General features: G+C 45.9%; 1 protein-coding gene and 1 long non-coding RNA gene across 14 annotated transcripts in view; one reads left to right on the top strand and one right to left on the bottom strand.

Moving 5' to 3' along the window:
* Positions 1-313: 313 nt before the first annotated feature.
* On the bottom strand, positions 314-26015 carry BCL2L14 (BCL2 like 14). Of its 10 annotated transcripts, none has more exons than XM_055570378.1 (9): positions 25713-26013; positions 23738-24684; positions 22921-23079; positions 16828-17273; positions 11010-11174; positions 9992-10123; positions 8387-8454; positions 5961-6227; positions 314-1131 (listed from the first exon to the last, which is right to left on the bottom strand). In XM_055570378.1, exons 4-9 carry the CDS (start codon positions 17264-17266, stop codon positions 1093-1095), a joined length of 1110 nt encoding a protein of 369 aa, XP_055426353.1. In that variant the 5' UTR covers positions 17267-17273; positions 22921-23079; positions 23738-24684; positions 25713-26013; the 3' UTR covers positions 314-1092. The 10 variants fall into 10 exon arrangements, with proteins under 10 accessions (XP_055426353.1, XP_055426360.1, XP_055426365.1 ...); XM_055570385.1 differs by lacking the exon at positions 22921-23079 and adding an exon at positions 19377-19501; XM_055570390.1 differs by lacking the exon at positions 23738-24684.
* LOC129645091 (uncharacterized) overlaps positions 21405-26070 on the top strand; it is a 201445-nt gene continuing 196779 nt past the window's right edge. The window contains exons 1-2 of one of the 4 annotated variants that reach the window (XR_008711204.1): positions 21405-21639; positions 22673-22858. This is a non-coding gene — a long non-coding RNA (uncharacterized LOC129645091). Of the gene's footprint in view, positions 21640-21697; positions 22267-22672; positions 22859-26070 lie in introns of those variants that run through there. The other 3 variants (XR_008711210.1, XR_008711198.1, XR_008711192.1) reach the window with 3 other exon arrangements.

Raw genomic sequence — 26070 nt, 5'->3', positions numbered from 1 at the left:
CTGGCAGGTGGATTCTTTATTTGAGCCACCAGGGAAGACCATAATTTGATAGTATTTTTAAAAATTGTTTTTTTGCCTTAAACACCTACTATGGAACATACTTCACATACTAAAAAACCTCACTTGGAACAGTGTCAATTTCAGAAAAACAATTAGTGACAGCTTTGAGAGGAGAAGACATTTTCAGCTTAGCAGAGGGCAGCACACAGTAGTGGACATAAATAAACACAGCATTAAATAACAAGCACTTTTCTAAGCACTTGATATAAATTAACTTTTATGATCCTCACAGAAATCATATGCTTTTACTTACAGTTTATTTTAACCATAAACATACTCTTTTGACAGTTGTCTTTCCATGCATTTATTTTACCAAGCACTAATCATTACACTAGCCCCCAAGATAACAAAGTTCTAGAAACCTCTAGAAGTAGAGATGAGGTCACTGAGATAGTTGAGGGTGACAGAAATAATCGTTTTCTGCCAAATAGAAGGTTTTCGAACTGCCAAAGAATTGTCCAGAGAAGGGAGCCAAAAAAGGCAGATCAGGCAGTCTCTCCCCAGGCTGGCCATAAACTCGAGAGTCTCTTTGACCTCTGTCTACCAACATGAACAGCTACATCAGCCTAAAGGCAGGCTTGAAACAAGGTCAGACCATCTCAAGTGAACTTTGAAAAATAAACAGTACTAGAAACCAGAGAGTAAGCACATGCACCATTTATCATTTCACCTTCATGAGGTCAACAAGTGTGTGGCACGCACTTTCCCTAAAGTGGCCAGCAGAGGTTGGGTGATGGTTTCTGTTGTAAGCATTTGAACAGAAGGTTATCACTTGTCTTCCTAGACTGTTTTGCATACTCACTGGACAACCTGAAAACATGGATGCCGGAGGCTATGCTCTGCATCCTAGGAGCCGGAAACAGTCAAGGTCTCTCCTGATGCCTCTTGACTTGCAGGAGTAATGGCTTTTCAGCCTTTGGTGCTCCATCGACCTTTTCCATTTGTGTTTTCTCCTGTAGTCTGTGCTGAGACCAATGTACACAAGACCAGAACCGGACCATGAGTATTCCAGGTTACAAATCCTCTGATGTTTCAGTCTACTTCTTCATGTGGCATCCTAAGTATTTTCTCCTAGAAGGGGAAAAAGAGAAATAGATTTTTAGAATTCCAAATTTGATTCAGTATTGAAGTGAAAACATATGCCTGTTAACTCTGCTTTCTTATCCCAAGCCTGACCCGAGGCGTGGAGACGTGTTAGAGTTGGGGGAGGGTTTGGAAAGGTGACTAGCATCCTTGGTATGCCTGAAAGGAAAACACCAGCTAAGGACTTACATTACACACTCAGGGTTGAGTATGGGAAGAGTCTAGATGGGGAGAGTCTTTGATGTTGTATTTAAATTCAAAAAGATTGATGACTATGGAGGTTGCTAACCTCTCCTTTCAAGGTGTGGTAGAAGGGGTGAGGTTGCAGGACCTCAGGATAGCTATGTGAATAGTGCTTCAAGTGAGGCAAAAAGGGCCAAGGAATAAATGAAAATCAAATTGTGGCTTGTTTGGCATGCTTTGTGGATAGAGTCACTATTTACTGATTTGACTAATTAATTATTGCTCTCCAGGGCTTCCTTGGTGGCTCAAACGGTAAAGAATCTGCCTCCAATGTGAGAGACCTGTTTATCCTTGGGTCAGGAAGATCCCCTGGAGAAGAGAATGGCAACCTACTCCAGTATTCTTGCCTGGAGAATCCCATGGACAGAGGAGCCTGGTGGGCTCCAAAGAGTCAGACATGACTAAGAAACTAACACACACATTGCTCTCCAAGTATTGGCTGAGTATCTGTGACTTATGTAAAAGTAATGGAAACCACAAGAGAGAAAGAAGGGGATGAAATACATAACCCTGCCTTCATAGGCTTGTGGTTCCATTGGGAAGATTTGGTGCACTCCTGTGTGACGTGGAATGCTGAGATATAATACTTAGGAACTCCAAGGCTCCTGGAAATGGTATGCCTAGGAATAGCTTTTCTCCTTCCACACACTACAGGGACATTCCAGAGAGCCACTGAAATCCCTGGGGCAATGGAAGGCTGGCCACCAGTGTCCCCTCATTCCTGTTCAGTGAAACTGAGCTCACATGTCAATCCACATCTTCTCCATATTCCCATAGTCATATCAACTCATAAATATTTTTTCAGCAGCATCCTTTATGTTTTGCAACTCTGTCTCTGACTTTGGAAAAAATTAGTCCTTTTTTTTTCCCTTCCCTCTCCTAATTTCTAGCTTTGTGCTCCAAATTAAACCTAACTGTGGCCAAGACTTAAGATTGGGATTTATGATGACCTGGAAAAGTAAACTAATAATTTTGAATTGAAAATACATGTGATAAAGAACTAGGGCCACAAAATTCTAAAGCCTTTGAAAATTCACTTTATTATTTCTACCCCCAAAAATCCATCTGTTTTCTCTGACTGGAATTGTTTTTCTCTCTAGCACTAGCAGCCAAATTAAAAAATAATAGAACTTATTCTTTCTTTTTATTTGCTTATTAGAATTACAACCACTATTTTTAATGACAGATTTCATGAAATATAGTATAAAATTCTCCCTTTTAAGAATATATAATTCAGTGGCTCTTAGTGTGTTCAGAGTTGTGCAACCATCAGCTCTGATTTTAGAACATTTTCGTTACTACAGAAAGAAACTGTGTCCATCAGCAGTCACACACCATTCTTTCTCCCCAAAGCCCTAGGAAGTCACTGCCTCTATGGATTTGTCTATTCTGGACATTTCATATAAATGGGATCATACAATTTATGGCCTTTTTGTCTGACTTCTTTCACTGTGCATAATGTTTTCAAGGTTCACCCATCTGTCCATACTTAATTCCTTTTTATGGCTGAATATTACTCCACTGTATGGATATTTCACATTTGGTTTTTCCATTCATTATTCATCATGGAAAAATTTCTGTGTTGTTTCTACTTTAGGGCCTTTATAAATAATGAATACTGCTCTGAACATTCACGTACAAGCTTTTACATGAACACTTGTTTTCTGTTTTCCTGGGTATAGACAGAGAGTGGAATTGGTAATCCTACATTTAACATTTTGAGGAACTGCCAAATTGTCTCCCAAAGAGGTCGGACCATTTTGGAATCCAGCCAGCAATGTATGAGGGTTCAAATTCTCCACATCCTCACCAACACTTGTCTTTTTTGTTTTAGCCATGCTAGTGGGTGTGAAATGGTATCTCATTGTGGTTTTGATTTGCATTTTCCTAATGTTGAACCTCCAGTCCTTTGGCCACCTCATGCGAAGAGTTGACTCATTGGAAAAGACTCTGATGCTGGGAGGGATTGGGGGCAGGAGGAGAAGGGGATGACAGAGGATGAGATGGCTGGATGGCATCACGGACTCGATGGACGTGAGTCTGAGTGAACTCCGGGAGTTGGTGATGGACAGGGAGGCCTGGCGTGCTGCGATTCGTGGGGTCGCAAAGAGTCGGACACGACTGAGCGACTGAACTGAACTGAATGTTGAAATGAAGATGTCAAGCAAACATCTTTTCATGTGCTCATTGGCCATTTGTATGTCTTCTTTGGAGAAATGTCTGTTTTTTAAAAATACTGATTCATTTGGCCGTGTTGGGCCTTGGCTGTGGCACGGGGACCTTCACTGTGTCACGCACAGTCCTCTGCTGCACTGCACTGATTCTAGTTGAGGCCCGCGCTCTGGAGCACACAGGCGCGGCAGTTGTGGTGCGCGGGCGCAGTTGCTCCACAGCCTGTGGGGTCTTAGCTCCCTGACCGGGGATCGAACCCACATCCTCTGCATTGCAAGGTGGTTCTTAACCACCGGACCACCAGGGAAGTCCCGGAAATGTCTGTTCAAATTGACTGCCCATTTGAAAAATTGGTGGGGGGTGTTGTCCTTTTATTGTTGACTTGTAAGAATTTATTACATATTCTGAATACAAGTCCCTTATCAGATATATAATTTGCAACTACTTTTTCCCATTCTGTGGGTTGTCTCTTTACCTTCTTGATGGTATCCTTTGAAGCAGAAATGTTTTTAATCTTGACGTAGTCCCTTTTATTTTTTCTTTTGTTGTTTGTACTTTTGGTATAGAAACACTATTTTTCATAGAACACTTTTGGCATTTCAGTTACATTAGTTAACTAGATTTTGAGAACTGGGTTGTAAATCCAGTTGATACTTACAGTCCCTCTGGAAGAATATATTATGAAGACCAACAATGATGGTAATTTCCTGTATATAATTGTAGTGCAAATATGAAGTGTTGTAAAGGCTCAGAGGCTGGTAAGGGTCCTGAGCTGGAGTACTCAGGAGGGGCTCTGGGGCAGGACTTGAGGGGGCCCTGGTCTTGATGGGCCTTAGAGCTGTTAAATCTGAAGTGATGTTCAGGAATCTATCCTCCTCCATGAGTTAAGGCAGCTTGAATTTGGAGTACTGGCAATGGCACCCCACTCCAGTACTCTTGCCTGGAAAATCCCATGGACAGAGGAGCCTGGTGGGCTGCAGACCATGGGGTCGCTAAGAGTAGGAAACGACTGAGCGACTTCACTTTTACTTTTCACTTTCATGCACTGGAGAAGGAAATGGCAACCCACTCCAGTGTTCTTGCCTGGAGAATCCCAGGGACGGCGGTGCCTGGTGGGCTGCCGTCTATGGGGTCCCACAGAGTCGGACACGACTGAAGCGACTTAGCAGCAGCAAGAGCTTGTTCAGATTAGCCACTTCCTGCTGCTGCACTCACATCAGTCATGTCTGACTCTTTGCAATCCAATGGACTGTGGCCCACCTGGCTCTTCTGTCCTTGGAATTTTCCATGCAAGAATACTGGAGTAGGTTGCCATTTCCTTCCCCAGGGGATCTTCCTGACCCAGGGGTAGAACCTGCGTCTCCTGCATTGGCAGGCGGGTTCTTTTACCACGAGCACCACCTGGGAAGCTCAGATTAGCCACTTAAGGGCTATCATATCTGGTGTGACGGTGGAAAATAGGAAAGAACAGAAGTCTGGGTAGTTTAATGGGCAGCAACTGGTGATTGTGGTGGGCACATCAGCCCCACAGGCATGATCAACTATACTTCCCATCTGGTAGCCAAGAGACTAAGCCTGTTTGGAGGCCCTGGGGTCATGCTGGCCATGCCCAGAGCAGACTCAGGTCTTTTCCTGACCGCTAGACCACCCTAGTAGAAAGAGGACTCATGATTGCAGTGCATGTCCTCCGGAAGGGCTGGAACAGACAAAAGTGTCCTAGCCTGCTGAGGTTTAGAGCTCTGGGGTAAAGCAGTTTGAAAAGGTTCCCCTTATGAGGCCATTTGAACAGGACAGTTTTAAGGAAGTCTCAGAGGAAAAGGGTACGGGAAGGGCTGAGGAATCAGGATAAAGATGTCTGTTTTGCCTGATAGCAGATAATTTAAAAATAGATGAAAATTAAACTGCTCTTCAGTTTGTATCAAAATGTCCCTGTTGGAATGTCTGGGTCCCAACAGCAATGACAAAATGTCATAAGCCCTGAACCTCTGTGTAAAGATTATTCCCACACCCCTGAGAGAATAAGGAACTTCTTCTAGTCTCACTGCCAGACTTCCGTTGCCTGCAAAATTTGTGAAAACAGAAATTGTATCTATCCAAACATTTTATATCTCAGCATCTCTTCATTTCCTGTTCTGTCTGACCAGTCCCTCTCCTCTCACTCACATACCCCACATACCCTTTGGGAGCTCAGTAAATATTTATTGATAATGAAGATAATAACTAAAAATATGTTCCCATTAATGGGGTAAATCTCTTGCCACTCAAATGTCCTAAACCCATGAGAACCGCTTCAAAGATGGGTTCCCTTCACTTAAAAAAAACAACCCCCAGGAAAAAACCCCTTTCCATGCCGTGCCCCCTGAGTTCTGGGAAGATTTCATTTTTAGATAGAATTCACTTACCCATCCACCATGCTGCTGGATCCAGGGCGAGAAATTCTCTTTCAGGTACTTGGTTCCAAAACCCAGCACCCTGTTCATGGGGTGGTTGTCGATGGTCGTGAGCTTGGCTATGACATCTATTGCAAGAGCAGCTTTAAAGCTCTGAGCTTTGACCTCTGATTCTCCCCTGGTGTCCACGCCCCTTAGGAACTGGTCTGTGATGGTCTTGACAACAGTATAGGATAACGCATCCTGGAAGCAGGTCATCAAAACCTTGTCTTTCTTCAACTGTGTATGAGAGGAGAAACAGTATATATCAGCCTTGGCCGGGGAGGCAGACTCTCCAGGTGGACACTGGGCGACTAAAACACCCAGTGGAAAACCCTGGATTGTAATCTCAAATGTGGGACCATATCCCGCAGGACCAGGCAGGCATGGACTTTCTCTGTGATTTCCTTCCATGGGAACCAATACAGACTGAACAGCCCGTTCACAGGACATTCAAGAGATGTTTCCTAGCGCTTACGACAGGTGGTACCGTGAACGATTAAGATGCGTCCTCACTCAAGGGGCTCCGAGTCCACTGACACTTGCAACCCAGTGAAAGGTGCTTTGTCAGAGGTTGTGTAATGGGCAGAATCCACAACCTGGAAATTGCTGTTTTGGCTCAAACCCCTGCTGCATTTATTATAAGCTGTGCAATCTTGGAGAAATTACTTAACTTCTCAGTTTCAGTTATGTCATCTCTAAACTGGGGCAACAGCCCCCATGAAAAAAGTGAAAGTGAAGTCGCTCTGTTGTGGCTGACTCTTTGCAACCTGATGGACTGTAACCTGCCAGATTCCTCCATCCATGCGATTTTCCAGGCAAGAATACTAGAGTGGGTTGCCATTTCCTTCTCCAAGGGATCTTCTCAACCCAAGGATTGAACCTGGGTCTCCCACACTGCAGGCAGACTCTTTATCATCTGAGCTACCAGGGAAACCCAGGGTAATTTTGAAACACTTGGCTTTGTGCCCAACATGGAGGAAATGCTCTTGAAATGTTAGCATGTGTCCAGGATGCTGAAACCTTCATGAGTTACCTGAGTTCATGTGAAAAGAAAAACAAAACCTAATCCACTGATTCCCTTCCATTGTTCTATCAATTGATTTTACCTTATACTCCTCTCTTGAACGCTGTATTTCTTAGCTTTCTTCCCTTTAGAGTATCATGGTCTTAGAAAAAAAACAATACTCCCTTGGCATTTTTTTTTTTTTTTGGTCATGCTGCACGGCATATGGGATCTCAGTTCCCTGACCAGGGATTGAACCCATGTCCCCTGCATTGGGAGCATGGAGTCTTAACAGCTAGACCACCAGAGAAGTCTCAGTGGACAGCCTTAAAAGCTACAAGGTTCATCCTTCAAACGGGGAGAAATGACTTGCCCCGTACTCCTGTCCATTGATGCTAGTTCTGGAGAAACACAGGGTCATCATATGCCCTGTTCTGTTTTCTGCTTCCTCTGCACCCCTGACCACCCTCAACTATGGCCCCAAAGCTCTCCTATTTCCTCCTGTTTTCTTTGGTCTGATACCTTGGTTTCCTCAATGTTTCTCATTCTGCACCATCGCATATTCCTCCCCCATCCTGGTCACCATCCTCTGGGACACCTCTGACAAGGGCATCGAGGAGCCACCGAGCACGCTGTGGTGGACTGAGGTGGGTGGCTGGCTAGTTAGCGCTGTTAACCCCTCCTGCAGAGCTCCACAGACCTGACTTCCTGCCCATGGATCCTTGCAAAACAAGTGAGTGTGTCCCCAGGCCAGCTCCTGATGGCCAGACGCAGGAGACCTCATAGCCATCCACGGGTAACACACAGAGACGAGATGCCTTCAGAAGCCGTGACCACAGCGGGGCCTGTCCACCACCTCTTTACCTGAAGGTAACCCTTGCACGTTCCTGATGGGAATAACCAGTCTCAACTTCTAACTGGCCTGAAACCCAGCATTCTCCAGGTAATGCTAACCCGTCCCCTGGCCGAACTGCTGAGAAAGAACAGTCTGGCCATTCTAGGGGGAGATTTCAGACAACACTCCAGACTTGGAGCAGCTGTGGGACACAGATATCCAGGCTGCAGGGCAAACACAAGAGTCTAAACTTCCCTGAGGATCAGTTACATGGGGAACTAGATTCATAATTCTATTCAGCGAATTTTAATTTATTGGTGACTTTTTTCCTTTCCAAAAATTCCGAGGAGGCTCCAGAAGGTTTACTTATGTTTTCCAAAGTGATTCATTTTTGAGACCCTGCCAGCATGAAGAGTTTTGACTCCAAGGGAAATAAAATTTAGGACTTAAGTGGAAACCAGAACTTTGAAAAAGGAGTACAACCATCAGTCCAGTTCCATTCCCCAGTACAGGGCGGGGACACAGAAAGAAAACCCATTAGTTCAAGACGCTCCCTACCTCTCTTTCCAACTGCTCCCCCGAATATTTCAGCAGCTCAACAATTCTGGCTATTATTTGGTCTTCTTCTGTCAGGGGAAAATTACAGTTATTTCTTTCAAGAGAAAAAAAAATCTTGTACGTTTCCAGGGACAAGCTTGTAGCCTGGTTAGGGAGTGAGGAAGACCATGCACTTTGTAACTTCCAGCAAAGTAAATCTTACTTCACCTCTTCTGATGACACCCAAAGCATTCTGAACATTCTCTCCTCCGTGCCCTTCTTTTCTCCCTTCTTTCCTCCCCTAGTCCCCTGATTCTCACCAGGAAACTCATCACTTTATTTGCTCTAAGAATGCTGTTGAAGATGCATGAGCTTATCTCTAATGATACTTAGAAGAAATTTTTTTTAACTTTTTATTTTGTATTGGGGTATCGCCGATTAACAACTTTGTAATTGTTTCAGGTGGAGAGTAAAGGAACTCAGTCATACATATACATGTATCCATTCTCCCCTAAACTCCCCTATGTTCCAGGCTGCCACATAACATTGAGCAGAGTTCCCTGTGCTATACAGTAGGTCCTTGTTGGTTATCCATTTTAAATACAGCAGTGTGTACATGTCCCTCCCAAACTCCCTAACTATCCTTTTTCCCCGATACTTAGAAGAAATGTCTCTCAGGTCTTTAGGTTTTTCCTGAGCAGGTGGTCTTTTCCCATGTAGACATCATACACCCCTATTTGATCATATTCATCCTTTGTGTTAACTGCTAGAAAACTCAGAGCCAAACTGTGGCCTCCTAAGAGGAAGGTACAGCCTTCCTGAATTTGGGGAATTAGAGTCATTCCTAAACCCACCTATTTTCCTACATTTTTTTTTAACATTATCTTTCAAATTGGACTTATCTAACTAAAACATGTACTTTGTATGCTGTGTCTTTACAACAGGGTAGAGTCTAAGTAAATACAATGAATAAGTTCTCCCACCCCAAAGGCTAACATGGCAGATGGAGACAGAGATGGCTCCAGTTGGTATGTGCTGTGTGTGTTGGAACAGGGAAGGTGGAGTCTGCTTTCCCTTGTCTCCAAACGTGCTAACAGGGAAATAATATTAGGAAAACAGTCATTGCTATAGCGTTGAATCCAAACAGAGACGAGCCTGTTACTGAGGGAACAGCATGTTTTCCTTGGGGCATAGTCTCTGAAGTCATGAAGTCCTCATGTGTGTCCCAGAGGAGAAGGGGAGGAGAGGCCAGGAAAGTCATGCCACGAGGTTGCGTGAAGGGCAGTAAGGTAGGAAGCCTGAGACCCAAGTCACCTGGGAGAAGAAGGACTGGATGCTTCCGCCGCCCATATGTAGCTTATATCTGACTCTGTTGCCTCTTTCTGGGAAAGTTGCTGCAGCCGCAATCCCAGTTTCTCATGTGCCTGGAGGACGGGGGCCTGAGCTTTTGCTTGGTTTGGTGTCGTCACTTTATGTGGCCCAGACACACATGAGATAGCAATAAAGTATGAACACTTTGGTTTCTTTTTTTTTGCTCTCTGGGGGTCCCTGCTCTCCCAGCTCCTCACTCTAAGCCCCTTTGGTAGTCTGTGGTCCTGGCAGCACAGCAAGGGTGGACACGCTTACCAGTCTGGTTCTGGGGTTGGAGGGCACCACCATGATTGGAGAATCTTCTGCCTTGTGGCTCGATGTGCTGCAAACTCAAGAGCCAGCTGGGCCCCTCATCGTCCACTGGGGTTTGAGAAAGAGAACCACAGGCTGGACAGTCATTATTGAGGGAATGTCAGACTGAACTCCTCTTCCGGGGCACTTGGTCCTGTTTCTCTCAACTCTGGGCTTCCCTGGTAGCTCAGACCGTAAAGAATTGCCTGCCAATGCAGGAGACGTGGGTTCCATCCCTGGGTCGGGACGATCCCCTGGAGGAGGGCATGGCAACCCACTCCAGTATTCTTGCCTGGGAAACCCAATGGACACAGGAGCCTGGCAGGAGTACGGTCCGTGGAGTCACAAAGAGTTGTACACAACTAATGACTAACACCTTCACTTTCCCTTTCCCTCACATCTAGAATTTCTACAGGTCAGTTGGGGTCCACAGTCCTGGCTGTTGATCCAGTTTGGGTGGCAACCGACCCAGCCGGATCACTGCTTCTCAGGTCTGCTTCATGTTTGGCTCTAGGCTTGTGCCTGACAAGCCCCCTGCTTCTTCACGGGAGCCCAAGGCAATAGTGTAAACTCCTGGGTGGACGTTCCACCTACAGCCTGTGCACTCGCTTGAGCACACCGGGCCTTGGCCATGGCTAACATGGTGAAATCTAATGCTGTATTCTCCCCTGCTGCCCCCCCAACTGTGAACAAGATTGAGCACTCCCTTTGTACCTCCTCCTGCCCCTCAATAGGAGACTTTTCTTTGGACTTAGCAGTAAGCTTGGCATGCTGCTTCCCTCTGCTGGCGCTCTCCCCTTGGCTTGGGCTGGGTTCTCCAGCTAAAGGTCAGTGCCTCCAGCATGTGGTTGTGGTGCCCTGAGTGCAGGTCAGCAGAGATTCCTAAGTGGCGGGGCCCTGAGCTGAATAAATGCATATGTGCTCATGGACCTCTGCTTGGCCAACACGCACCCTGGGGCAAATGCTCAGAAGGGAAGTTTACCTTTCTTGGTACTTTCAGCTCCAGACTGCCCTTGCAGACCCTGCAATACCGGAACCCCTTTGGACTTGAAGCCTCCTCCCTGGCTGTGGAGCTCTTCTGGCGGCGGCCAGGAATAAACGATTTCAGCGACTCGGTTGGCAATGGAAACGACTCTGGGGTCCGCGGCTGAAAGAAGACAAAACGGTGCTGACAGGCCCTTCCCAGAACTTTGTCTGGCTCATCGGTATGCACGGTTGCCCGAAATGAAAACACCGGGCCTAGAGGGAAAGGAAATGGCCTGGGGCCGATCAGGAGTGTGCGTTTGTGGGGGTGGTGGCATTCTTCAGAAAGCCTGGGCAGTTGCCTGGCAGAGGCTGGGACGGGGGAGGGGCACACAGGAATGATTGCCACCTTGAAACAATTACCCCTCTGCACCCTCTTTTGGAAGTCTTGCAAAATTAGGGTCCCCTTGCCCCTTTGCAGCACAAAAGGCAGTGCTTAGTTCTTTGCTTGTGGGAACGCTCATTACGCTTTTATTTTTATTCTTTTTTGGGGCATGCTTTATATCTCGGAGAGCTGGCCCCTATGCACTTCGGAAGGCATTCAGCAGTGTGACAAGCCTTTGGGGGCTGGTCACTGAGGAGAGAGAAATATCACTTCTCTTGGGCTGTATTCTTGTCTCAAGTCCATTATCAAGGAAACACGGACTCCCCTTGCTGGTATGGTCACGTGTCGTCTTCCCCGCCTCCACACCAGCTGGGAAACATGCAGAAAATGTGGATAGGTAAACAAGGATGCATAAAATCTAACCCATGACCCTCAAGAATTTACAATCCGAGAAAAGACTTATGTCAAGCGTTTACGCACGTAACTGGAGAATAAAGCATCTGGGGACATGAAGGTTTAAACGGCTCTGGCCCCTGAACGTCATGGCCTGTGAAGGATAAGTCAACTTGGCCCCTAGTGGAGGACAGGGTTAGGGTAGGAGGGCAGGCAGTATTGCTGAGTTATTTGGAAGTAAAATTTCATTGTTAATCTGTCACTACGTTCTTAACACGTAGAAGCTTGTACAAGCTCTGCCTTTGATATGGAACAGTCGTATCATGTAATGTTTAAGAACAACAGTATTTAATTCATAAGACTTGTTGACAGTAACAGGTTTGGGCCAGAAGGTCAGCGTGCTCAGAGGAACTCCCAGACTTTGTCAATCAGGATAGATGAGCAAGGCAAGGCGTGGGTGTCATGTGAAGAGCTGGGTGCGACCTCCTGAGGAGCTGCCAGGTGATGTCTGGTTCTCTTCCCCAGATTCTCCCATCACCCTCCTGGGTGTTCACTGACAGGCCACTGATGCTCTGTCCACAATGCCTTCCTTTTAAAAAGAAGGCCTAATGGCTTCCTTAAAAAGCCACATTTATCATGGTGCTCCATTGGATTCAAAAACAGATCAGCAGTGGATTAGAGAGAGAAGAACTGGAGAGGTCAAGGAGTGGAGGATCAGTGCTTTTCCTTTCCGTTTAACAACAATCCAACCAAAAATACTTTTCCACTTTTAAATCACCTTACTGCAGCCCAACCAGCCTCCTTGTGAATGCCAGCCACCCACGCAAGGAGGTGGCAAGACGCTGGATTCCCAAACCAGTGGGAGGCTTCCCTTGTGTCTGCGGGAGCTGGGAGAGGAAAGTTTGCACGCCTTGCCTCTCTAACCTTGTGTAGTTGGTTGGCTGATCAGCACGTTCTTTTCCATGGAAGAGTCACACTCTGCCCACCTTGCCCTCAAAGGAGGCAGATGAAGGCCCTCATGGCTGTCCCTCCCCATCTCCCAGTCTCCACCACGTGGTCACGAGACCAGTAGAGGACACAGAGGTGGTCCCCAAGCTGACTAACCTGTGTATCTGTTTCTATGGATTGGAGGAATGCAGACAAAATATGTGCAGGAAAATCTATAAGCCAACACATTTTGAAACTCAGATGAATTAATCTGGTTAACATTCCCATTCTAGGGACTTCCCTGGCAGTCCAGTGGTTAAGATTCTGTGCTTCCACCACAGGAGGTTCTGGTTCAATCCCTGGTCAGGGGACTATAAGATCCCACATGCCTTGCAGTGTGGCAAAAAAATAAAAAAAATAAAAAAAAAAAGAAAAGAAAATTTCCATTCTAATATCTTTTTTTTTTTTTTTTTTTTTAAAGATTTCCTTCTGGTCAGAGTTGGTCTGATCTGATAGGCAAGGAAACGTTGGATGGGGGTGGAGAGAAAATGGAAAGGCTGCCCTTCCTTTGGAGTTTATTCTGGGGGCTCATTGTGCAGTTAAGGAGAGCAGGAGAGTGGGGAAGGCATTTGGCTTGAGGTTTTTCTTTGAAAGAGAAAGGACAGGGCATTTGGGAGAGAATTCCATATAGGGGAGTCTGCTATTTCCTACCTAGTATCCCTTTTCTTTATCTTCCTTAGTAACAGACCCCTGAAATGTCAGGGGAAGCTGACAGAACTACATTTCTCAGCCTCTTTTGCTATAAGGTGTAGGCACTGAGATGTAAGAAGTTGGCTACAGTTTTAAGAAAGCTCGCTAAAGGGAGCTGAATTATCTAGAAAGAAGATAACCTTTTGTCCTTCTCCTTGCCTCCTCTTTCTCCCTGCTTAGAATGTAGACGTGATGGCTGGAATCTGAGCAGCCATCTTGGGGTTGAAGGTGACGTTGAGGTTGGAAGCCATTAGCTAAGGTAAAACAGAAAGGAATCCTTAAAGACTGGGGAACTGGCAGATCAAGCCTGAACTGCAAACTGTGGTTTTCCTTTATAGGAGAGAAAAATAATCTCTATGTCAGTGAAGTTACAGCAGATCACAGCCATGGAGAAAAAACAGACTCACAGAAAAACTGGGTTGGTGTTTCTCAAATTGGTATTGCCATTCGTTTTTATACGTCCCAAGGCCTGTCACTACTAGACCTTGGTCTTGGGACATAATCTCATAGTTCTTAGTCCAGCCCCGTGTCTGAAATGGCAGCACAAGCTACATTGTGACCTTTAGTTAAAAGAACCCAGAGGACACCAACTACTGAATTCTGATTTACATGTGGCAAAAGAGAAAGAGAGGGCAAGTCCCTCTTGGGTCACACCCAGCATAGAACCAGCTAACTACCCACATAATTACCTAAATAAGAAAGCAAAGAGAGAGAAAGGGGAGAGGGAGGATCAACTTAAGTGAATCATTCAAGCTAAGCCTCCTTAGGAGATAACCATTTCCACTTTTGTAGGAACATCTATAGGTCTACACAGAGATCTGGAGATTTAGAAAATAAGCAAAGGTCCAATGACCCTTCGGTAATCTTGAAATACAGAACATTGTTTTCCTCAGGAAAGCCGAAAGTTAAAGTCTGTAAAATCTTCTGTTTCCTGGCAAACTTCAAAGAACGGGACAAGCAGAAAAACCTATTTATGTGCCTCTAAACTGTTCTATGTATGGATGTGAGAGTTGGACTATAAAGAAAGCTGAGCGCTGAAGAATTGATACTTTTGAACTGTGGTGTTGGAGAAGACTCTTGAGAGTCCCTTGGACTGCAAGATCAGCCCTGGGATTTCTTTGGAAGGAATGATGCTAAAGCTGAAACTCCAGTACTTTGGCCACCTCATGCGAAGAGCTGACTCATTGGAAAAGACTCTGATGCTGGGAGGGATTGGGGGCAGGAGGAAAAGGGGACAACAGAGGATGAGATGGCTGGATGGCATCACTGACTCGATGGATGTGAGTCTGAGTGAACTCCGGGAGTTGGTGATGGACAGGGAGGCCTGGCGTGCTGCGATTCATGGGGTCGCAAAGAGTCGGACACGACTGAGCGACTGAACTGAACTAAACTGAAACTGTTCTATGGGGCTTCCTAGGTGGCTCAGTGGTAAAGAATATGCCTGCCAATGCAAGCGACACAAGAGACCCGGGTACGATCCCTGGGTCAGGGAGATCCCCTGGAGTGTAGGAAATGGCAACCCACTCCAGTATTCCTGCCGGGAAAAATCCCACGGACAGAGGAGCCTGGCAGGCTACGTCTGTGAAATCACAAAGGGTTGGACACAACAACACACACACAGGCAAGCAAGCCAAACTGTTCTGTCTGCTGTGGACCTCAGATCCCACCCCCAGCAGAAGAACCCCTGGAGGGAGGAGGATTTCCTCAGATAATCCCAACCTTAAATTCTCCTCCCTAAAGTTTACTAGTCTAATGGGAAATGGAAGCTTCCTTGATCGCAGCGAGTGCTCTAAAGCTGTCATTGTGTGTGCTGATTCTCCAACAAGCCTGACAGTCACAACATTTAAAACTTGAGACATTACTGCCACCTGTTGACTAATTATTGACACAGGCCAATCAGCCCAGCAGGAGAGCAGGTTTCTTTTAAAATCTGGGCATCAGGCAGAAGATATGGTTGGAGGGGAAGATGTTTACGCCTAGGTCTGTGGATGAAGGGCAACACTGGTAAAGCCTTGCATGAAAATGTTCTGTTCAATATAATGTGTTTTGTCCCACTGAAAGAAGATTTTGTCAAAATGCTTCTTGGTTTTTTGAGTGGCTTGAACTTTGAAATCACTTCTGTATATAGCTATCTGATCTTTCCATCCACCTTCAAGAAGCCAATTTACGGATGGAAACGCAGAGGCTCAGAGATGGGAGTTGACTTCCCTCAGGAAGGACAGCCTGAGCTGATCTGGGGATCTTCCCTTTGTATTGGTCTCTGGCACAGTGGATTAGGAATTTGGGCAGCAAGCTTAGCTATAGATGGTGGAGCCAGAAAACCAGTCCCGTCACCCATTGCCACCAAACTTTTCCTTTCTGCTCAGTCTTAAGGAAAGTAGGACAATTAGGATTGAGAATCGGGCTTCCCTGGTGGCTCAGTGGAATTGGAGAAGACTCTCTGAGAGTCCCTTGGACTGCAAGGAGATCAAACCAGTCAATCCTAAAGGAAATCAACCCTGAATATTCATTGGAAATGATGGTGAAGCTGAAACTTTAATAATTTGGCCACCTGATGCAAAGAGCCAGCTCATTGGAAAAGACCTTGATGCTGGGAGAGATTGAAGGCAAAATCAAAAGAGAGCAGCAGAGGATTGAGATGGTTAGATAGCATCACTGATCAGTTCAGTTGTTCGTCATGTCTGACTCTTTGTGACCCCATGGACTGTAGCACTCCAGGCTTCCCTGTCTATAACCAACTCCCAGAGCATGTTTAAACTCATGTCCATCGAGTCGGTGATGGACACTGAGTCACCGACTTGATGGACATGAATTTGAGCATGCTCTGGGAGTTGGTTATAGACAGGGAAGCCTCGAATGCTACAGTCCATGGGGTTGCAAAGAGTCAGACATGACTTAGTGACTGAACAACCAGAGTGGTAAAGAATATGCCTGCTAATTCAGAGACACAGATTTGATCCCTGATCTGGGAAGATCCCACGTGCCGTGGAGCAACTGAGCCCGTGCACCACAAGTATTGAGCCTGTGCCATAGAGGCCATGTGCTACAACTGCTGAAGCCTGTGAGCCCCAGAGCCTGTGCTCTGCGACAGGAGAAATCACGGCAATGAGAAGCCTACAGACCCCAGCTAGGGAGTAGCTCCTGGTCTCCAAAACTAGAGAAAAGCCTGCACAGAAATGAAGACCCAGCACAGCCAAAAATAACAAGTAAATAAAATTAAAAAAAAAAAAAACCAACAAAAGAATTGAGTATTAATAGGTTGGGAAGCTGAGGTTCAAAGAGTTCCCTACCTCAGGGTGGGAGGAGGTGAACCTCCAGGCACACAAAGAAGGGAAAGAAGTGGCTGCGGGAGAGAAAGTGCAGCTGGTCCCCCAAAGCTTACCTTTGTGTTCTAAGCGCTGGTCCACGCTGGAGCGGGACCTTGGCCATTTCGGACTCCGAGGACGGGCCTGAGGTACCCCCAACCTTTGTACCTGGGGACAGATTTCCGGAGGCGAGCTCTGTGAGTCTTCCTCCTTCTCTGCTACCCCGAAAAGGGTCCTCCAAGATGACTTTTTCTTGGTGAGGTTTATGGCCTTCTCGCTGGATTGAGAATTTACGCAGGGCCACGGCCCCTGCGTCCATGCCTCATTCACTGGCCAGCGCTCTGGCCCTTTCTGGGACAGACTCCTTGTTCTCAGGTGCTTCGGTGAGAGGACGGCAGAGGTGTTCTGGAAGACGTGGTGTTTGACATAGAACTCCAGAATTTTGAACTCCAAGCTGTCTGAGTCCTCATCATCCAGGGGGATCTCTTCCAGGTCACAGGGGCTGGCAGTGCACATGGTGGGGCTGCAATGACAAAATCACACGTGTCCTTCCACCTGGGAGCTACCTACTCTTGGTAGGAAAGGGGAGACGGGGTGAAAGTCAGTAAGCATTTACTGAACACCTATTCTCTTTGTGGTGTTGGAGAAGACTCTTGAGAGTCCTTTGGACTGCAAGGAGATCAAACTAGTAAATCCTAAAGAAAATCAACCCTGAATATTCACTGGAAGGACTGATGCTAAAACTGAAGCTCCAATAATTTGGCCACCTGATTCGAAGAGCTTGACTGATGCTGGGAAAGATTGAGGGCAGGAGGAGAATGGGGGTGACAGACAATGAGATGGTTGGACGGCATCACTGACTTGATGGACATCAGTTTGAGCAAGCTCAGGCTGATGGTGAAGGACGGGGAAGCCTGGCTTTCTGCAGTCCATGGAGTCACAAAGAGTTGGACATGACTGAGCGACTGAACAAATTCTTTTTGTGCTGGGAGGCAGGGGGTAGCCAGAGATGGAAAAGCCAGGGTTCTTTCTGCAAGTTCAGATGTGCAGAGATGAGGAGATGTGTACATAGATAACTCCAGACCGAGAGAGTGAGCTAGGAGCTTGAACAAAGATACTGGAGCAAACACAGGAGGGGAGGGACAGAGAGCTGCAAATAGGGGCAAGTGCAGGCTGCTTGTGACTGGATTCTGGGGCTTAGAACAATCTGGGCACAGAGCAGACCATAGGTGAATTTCGGTTGTGTCCCTGGGCCCTGCAACCGGACCCTCAGACCTGGCCCCACCCACCAGTGAGCGGGCACTAGCCCCAGGATGTGATTTCACCCACCAATGGGAAGGCAACAGTCCCAGGGACTCCTGAACCCTAACTCAATCCTCTAGTTAACTCATCAATAACCATGGGTCTCCCTGGGGTTCTAGAGTCAGACACCTTGTGACCTGACCCTGCCAACCAGCAGCTGGCAGCCTTCGCACAAGGCAGGGCCTGACATCCAACTGGGTCAGGGGCCAACCAAGCCTACCAGACTGCCCATGGTAGCCAGCCCACCACAGCAGAAGGACCTATGCAACCACACAGGGAGCACCCTTGGAGCATATAGTGATGAGAAGGAAGTGAATTCTGGGATGCAGAGAACTTTTCCTTCAAAAAAGCCACTTCTCTAAGATCAGGAAATGTAACCAACCTACTGGCTACATAGAAATAAGAACAAGTTAGGCAAAATGATGCAACAGAGGAACATGTTTCAAACAAAGGAATGAGATAAAGCCTCAGGAGAAGGACTGAGTGATGTGGAGATAGGCAATCTACTCAAGAAAGAGTTCAGGGTAGGGACCATAAAGATGATGCAAGAAGTGGGGAGGAGAATGAATGGAGAGTGAGAAGTTAGAGGCTTTTAACAAAGAGTGAGAAAATAAAAGAACAACCAGAGATTAAGAATACAAAACTGAAATGAAAAATACACTAGAAGGAACTGACAGTAGACTAGATGATACAGAGGAATGGATTAGTGAGCTGGAAGACAGAGTAGTGGCAATCATTAATGCTGAATAGAAAAAAAAAGAATGAAAAGAAATAAGAGCTTAAGAGACCTCTAGGACAGCATAAAGCACACAAATATTTGCATTTTAGGGATCCAGAAGGAGAAGAGAGTGAGAAAGGGGCTGAGAACATATTTGAAGGCATAATACCTGAAAACTTCCCTACCCAAAACAAACAACCCAATTAAAAAATGGGCAGAAGACCTGAAGAGACAGTTTTTCAAAGAAGAAATACAGATGGCCAATGGGTACAGGAAAAGAGACAACATTGTTAGTAATCATAGTTGCCTACATTCATATCTTATTAATTATTGAAAATAACAGCTAATTCTATTATTACTTCTGCATCTAATAGCTGAATTGTTCTATAAAGAAGAATTTTACCTAATCAGTTGTTTGGTTACTTCTCTATTCAAGTATTTTCTATCATAGTTATACTTTGTTATTAATTTCTAACTTAGGCTTCCCTGGTGGCTCAGATGGTTAAGAATCTGCCTGCAATGCTGGAGACCCAGGTTTGATCCCTGGGCTGGGAAGACCCCTGGAGAAGGAAATGGCAACCCACTCTAATGGTGAGAAAGTACGACCTGTATGTGATGCAGTTTTTGAACTCTGTTGAATGTTGCTTGATGGTCTATTGTATGGTCAGTTCTCAAAAAGACTTCATGTGTGCTTGATCAGAATATGTGTGCTCCAGTTGTTAGGTACATTGCTAAATGTGATTATAAAATAAAACTTATTAGTTATATCAAAAGTATCATTAATCATCAGAGAAACGCAAATCAAAACCACAATGAGATATGACCTCTCACCTGTCAGAGTGGCTCTCACCAAAAAGTCTACAAATAGCAAACACTGACAAGGATATCAAGAAAAGGGAACTCCGATACACTGCTGGTGAGAATGTAAATTGGTGTGTCCACTGCAGAAAACAGTATGGCTGTTTCTCAAAAAAATACAAGTACCATACGACCCAGCAATCTCATTTCTGTGCATCTGTCCGAAAAAAACCAAAAACACTAATTCAAAAAGACACACGCGCCACAATGCTCATAGCAACAATATTTACAATTGTCAAGATATGTAACAACCGAAGTGTCCATCAACAGATGAACGGGTAAAAAGATGTGGTATGTATGTGTACACACCCACTCCACGCAGTGAGATACTATTACATAAGCCATCAAAGAGAATGAAATTTGCAACAGCATGGCGAGTAAGTGAAATAAGCCAGGCAGAGAAAGACAAATACTGTATGATGTCATTTATATGTAGACTCTTAAAAAGTGCAACAAACTAATACGTATAACAATAAAGGAACAGATTCACAAATACAGAGAAGAAACTAGTGGTTACCAGTTGGGAAGGGAAAAGGTGAAGGGGTAAGAGAACGGTAGGGGACTAAGAGGTACAGACTATTGGGTATAAAGAAATAAGCTACAAGGATATATTGTACAGCACAGGGAAAGTAGCCAATATTTTATAATAACTGTAAATGGAGTATAACCTTTAAAAATTGTGAATAATTGTTATACATCTGAAGCTTATATAATATTGTACATCAACTGTACCTTAATAAAAAATTGTTTTTAAACCTATAAAACATGGGTATGTGGACAGAAAAAAAAAACAGGCACATGTGAATCACTTAAAATAGTGCATAAAAGTGAAAGTGTTAGTCGCTCAGTGGTGTCCAGCTCTTTGTGACCCCATGGACTACAGCCCGTCAGGGTCCTCTGTCCACTGAATTCTTCAGGCAAGAATACTGGAGTGTGTAGCCATTCCCTTCTCCAGGGCATCTTCCCAACCCAGGGATTGAACCCAGATCTCCTGCACTGCAAGGCAGATTCTTTACTGTCTGAGACAACAGGGAAGCCTATATATGACTATAGGAAACTATATATATATAGTGTGTGTGTGTGTGTATGTGTGTAAAGCATACATACCATAAGCTATGAAGCCTGAAACTTGGCTGGCTTTCCCAGCACCTCACATAATGCCTGACACATGGTAACTTCTTGATAAATATTTGAAGAATGAAAGAAAAATGATACAGTGCTGCCAGATAAAATATGAGACATCTAGGAGAAGGCGATGGCACCCCACTCCAGTACTCTTGCCTGGAAAATCCCATGGACGGAGGAGCCTAGTAGGCTGCAGTCCATGGGGTCGCTAAGAGTCAGACACGACTGAGTGACTTCACTTTCACTTTCACTTTTCACTTTCATGCATTGGAGAAGGAAATGGCAACCCACTCCAGTGTTCTTGCATGGAGAATCCCAGGGACGGGGGAGCCTGGTGGGCTGCTGTCTATGAGGTCTCACAGAGTCGGACACGACTGAAGCGACTTAGCAGCAGCAGTCAAATCTGAATGTCAGGTAAACAACAAATAATTTTTGAGTAGTCCCAAATATTGTGTGGAACATACTTACACTAAGCATGTCTGCTGTTTATCAGAAATTCATACCGAACAGGGCCTCTTGTATTTTTGTGCAAATCTGGCAATTCCGTGATTAACAAGTGCTGCTTATAATAATTGAGATCTGAGATTGTTGGAAGCAAGTAAAGTGGACCCAGGTGGAGACTGAGCGACCTCTCGCCAGAGAAAGAGTGGTTAAAAAGTGAGAAGAGAGTGTGACCCGTGGTTCCAGATTCAGGGGAGTGACTAGGTGTAGAAGGGGCTGGAGGGCAGCGCTGGAAGGCCCCAGGAGAGCATGTATGCGGGTTTTAATTTGGACCTTCCTTTTGAGTTGGGCAGCTCTAGATGCCTTAGGCAGGACATACACCTGGGTCCTCTAGGAAGCAAGGCTTTGAATTTGCAGCCAGCATACCATGCTCGGGAGAAACCAGGTAAGTTAAACAAAAAACCAAACCCAAACCTTTCTAAAGTACTGTGAAGACTTTAACATTGTGTGTGTGTGTGGGTGTGTGTGTGTGTGTGGAGTAGCATTGCTGTTGGAGAGAGAAAGGGCCTGACTTCTTTAAGAAACCAGAGTTTGCTAACTATTGATTCAGGAGCAACATCTGAAAAGAGGGGAAGACCTGAGGTCAAGGTGGAGAACACAGGCCTTCCACTTGAAAGAAGAGGATTTTGTGGTTTTCTAGGTTAGAAAGCATTTGAGTGCTTGGCCCAACCAAGAGGCCAGGCCAAGGGCAAGAGAAGCAGAGGGCCCTGCAGCCCCCAGGAGCTGGGCAAATGCCTGCAGCTGAGTTGAAGTATCAGTTAAAACACGTTGGATGCGCTTAACAAGCGTAGGGTATTTTTCCTATTAATCTGCGTTGAGAATGAAGGGAGAGCTGTTAAATGGATAGTGAAGTCTTATTTTAAAGCAAAGGATTGAGTTTCTTGATCGCAAATTGCAGCCCTTCTGCTCTTTGCTGTTCCTATTTAAAGTCAAGCTTCTCCTAATGGAAACGTACAGATGAGTTTTATACGTAACGCTGATGGAAATGAAGGCCTGGGTGGGGCCCCAGAATGTAAGTTCAGAGCCTGGAGTGGAAATTACGAATAGCTCCAGAATAACAAGCTCTCTGTGAGGCTTGTTATAATTCAGTGACTCAGTGGCCCTGCCCTTTTGACCCTGTCTTCCTTTATATACCCTCTTCCTTATCTACTACAAACTCTGGCAGACCTACTCCCTAAAGCTAGGTTACACAGCATCTTTTCCTGGTCTCTCTTCTTTCTTGGAGACTTGCTTCTCCTCCCCTCCACCCCCCACAACCCCAAAAGTGGTCGAAGTCCTCTGGTCCCCAGTGGTGGCTCGTCCCCTGGGAGCACCCCAGAGCTGCAGCTGACCTCCAGGATCACAGGATACGCTGTAGGGATTTTTCTAGCTCTGGATTTGTTGGTCAAGCTTAGATTTTGCTTCTCTTCCTGTCGCAGGTCGTGGAGCAAACAGCCCTCACGTGTGCTCCGTGATTCCTGTGCACAGAGGCTGTGACCCAGAAAGCTGGACAGAACTCTACCCTGGCCTTTCCCGGGTGTGAGGGGCATGGAACACCCCTTGGCCCAACAGACTCAGCCACAGAGGTGACTTCATCGCTCTGGACACACAGGCAAGGCCTGAGTGTAAGGCGGGGGTGGTGGGAGGTGGGGAGGACGCTCATCCCAGAGGGACGTATGCAGACCACCTGATGAGCTGGGTTTTGTTTGGTTGCCTCGCGCCTCTCCTTTCGCACTCTCTGCCCTCTCACAGGCCTCCCCTCCGCTTTCTTCTCTGAACGTCAGACCTTCTGGGATCCTTATCTCTCCCCCACTTGTCATTTCTGAGTAGGACGCGGTCTTTAATCCTAAGGGTGAAATGAGGTAAAATGTCTTACCGTCCTACAGTAGAAGCTAAACTGAGAGAACCTCAGGTCTCATGAATTAAACACAGACTCAGGAGGCTCTGATTATAGAACAGAGCGGGCAGGGAACTCAGGAGGGAGCCTTCCAGAGGGGAGGGGGAATTCCCATTTCACCTGAGCCCAGTGCTGAAGGAAGTCTCTAGGAGGACTAGACCTTGTGCCCAGAGATGCTCTGGGCTCAAAGCCAGGGACTCCTGTCCTCAGCCCATTTGTGCCCTGGAGGAGGGACCTAGTGTTTCCACGGGCTTCTGTCATGCTGTCACATCCTCAGCGAGACTGGTCTGCATAATATTAAAAACAATTCAGCCAGTTATATTTTCTTAACTCCCCCAGCCATTCTGGAGCAAAGGAGAAATGAAAGGGAAACCTAAATGTCTCTCTTTCCCTTTCCTGAAAACCCCTAATAAACTGTACACTTAGCTTTTAGTTTTAGATTCTTACTTTTGCTTCCTGAGACTTACAGAATCAGAACTCCTAAACAAACGCAGTAAACATTAGGTTTACCAGCCCCCAGTTAGAGCACGTAGTGAACTACCTGCTGTAGTTCCCCCGCCTCCTCCCCCATGTCCTGCTGGGAAGGCTGAATCTCTCCTGGTGTTACCTGGTCTTCAAGCTGTCAGTGGTTGCTCCTGCTTCGAGTCAGGTGGCTGTAAGGATATTTCTATACCCGAGTCTCTCTCCACGAAACTTAAGAGGAAACTGTGGCCTAGTCTTCTTGGCTCCTGATTTCAGAAGGCCCTTGTGACCTAAGACGCCACCGGAGTATAGTGTGTTCAGGTTGGGACTGAGGCTGCAGGGAGGCTTAGGAAGGGAGTCACTTCCTTGTTAAGCCCTGCCCACAGCTATTTAACTGAAGGAGGGACTGACCTTTGCCCGAGTAATTTGACTCTAGGAGTTCTGCACTTTCCTTAAGGACTCTCACTGCCCTTTAGGACGGGGACAATTATGTGGATGCCCTCCCCCCATAGGACTTTCCTTTTCCTTTCATCAGTTTCAATCAAGTTGCATCAACCGTGTGTGTGCTCACTTGTGTCCAGCTCTTTACCATCCCATGGACTGTAGCCCGCCAGGCTCCTTGTCCATGGAATTCTCCAGGCAAGAATCCTGGAGTGGGTTGCCATTTCCTCTTCCAGGGGATCTTCCTGACCCAGGGGTTGAACCCGCATTTCTTGAGTCTCCTGCATTGGCAGGCCGTTCTTTACCAACTACGCCACCTGGGAAGCCTTCGTCAGTTAAGCAAATGTTTACTGATCACCTCTGTGGCAGATATGGTCACACGTGTTTATTCTTCACGGCAAGAAGCAGGTGTCAGGGTTACCATTTTATATACTAGGAAACTGAGGCTCAGAGAGCTAAGGTATCTTGCTAGTGGTCTCCCATCAGCTGAGTTGAAATCCAAAGCTAAGTCTTTTTGGCTTTACACCATAGCATAGATTGTATTTGAATAGGACCACTGCAAACACTTCCAAAACGGAATCCAACGCCAGCCATAGTGAAAGCCGCAAAAGCTGATAAAGGCCACGTGCCACAGTTTAGGGACAGAATTTCCTATGTAAAAGAAAAAAGAAACATAGGATTTTGTGCTCTATCCAGATTCTTGACTGAAATCCATGAGCACTGGCTAGTCAAAATGTAAAGATGAAGGAAGCATGCACAGTTATGGGAAAGTCCTTTGGTGATTTGAAGTGAATTTTAACCAGCAAACTCATATTATTGTCCATAATGTATACCTGTCTAGTCAACTCGAGAGATGTTAAAGAAATATTGACTTTTTTTTTAAATAACTTGGTCTTTTTTTGGGAAGATAAGATATATTCATTCAAAATAATTTAAGAATCAACAAATGCTTGTAATCAATAAGTAAATCACATAGTAGGGATGACAGTTGTTATTGGAGTTCAGAGCCACATAACTTAAGGACACTGGTGACAGAAACCGTTTAGAGGTCTTACCAGGTAAGTGTGAACACAAGGAAGTATGAACACCGGGAGTCAGGCTCACTGAAGACAGAGAATGTTCATTAATCATTCAGCTTTGTGGCTCCCACCCCCAACACACTAGCACAAAGTAGATGGGGCTCAATACATATTATATATTAATAGACGAAGCAATGGAGAAAGCAATGGCACCCCACTCCAGTACTCTTGCCTGGAGAATCCCATGGATGGAGGAGCCTGTTAGGCTGCAGTCCATGGGGTTGCTAAGAGTCGGACACGACTGAGCGACTTCACTTTCACTTTTCACTTTCATGCATTGGAGAAGGAAATGGCAACCCACTCCAGTGTTCTTGCCTGGAGAATCCCAGGGATGGGGGAGCCTGGTGGCTGCCGTCTGTGGGGTCACACAGAGTCGGACACGACTGAAGCGACTTAGCAGTAGCAGCAGCAGATGAAGCAAAACCTACTCTCTCCTGATTCTAAAAATACACATTAGAGCGTGAGGCTCAAGAGGGAGAGGATATATGTATAATTAGAGCTGATTGATGTTGTATGACGGAAACCAACACAACACTGTAAAAATAAAAAAAAAAAATGCACATTTGTTGTAGAAAACTTGTAAAACAAAAAATAGCATACCTAAAATAAAGACCACCATGATCCAGTCATCCAGTGATACATAATTAAAAACTTGGTGTAAGTCCGTCCTTCCGGGACACTATCACTTTGCTGCCCTTGAGGTGCTGTGTGGCCATGGCCCGTTCTCTGCATGCTGCCCTCGGTCATGCATCTACCAGGATGCTCCCCTGCAGTCACGTGGACCAAGTGACCCCTGCCCCTTGTTAAGAAGGAAACAACAGACCCCAAATGGAGTCACTTGTGTTGGGCCCATGGCAGCAGACCAGGACTTGATGCCTAAGCTGATTATAATTTCAGCCTTCCGAGGAATGTGATTCCAGCCACGCTGGAATTTCCTGGTCAGTCTTGGGAAATTTGC

The sequence above is a fragment of the Bubalus kerabau genome, chromosome 1 (genome assembly GCF_029407905.1).
Source record: "Bubalus kerabau isolate K-KA32 ecotype Philippines breed swamp buffalo chromosome 1, PCC_UOA_SB_1v2, whole genome shotgun sequence".
In the NCBI taxonomy this organism is placed as follows: domain Eukaryota; kingdom Metazoa; phylum Chordata; class Mammalia; order Artiodactyla; family Bovidae; genus Bubalus; species Bubalus kerabau.
This window is presented reverse-complemented; position numbering and strand designations above follow the sequence as displayed.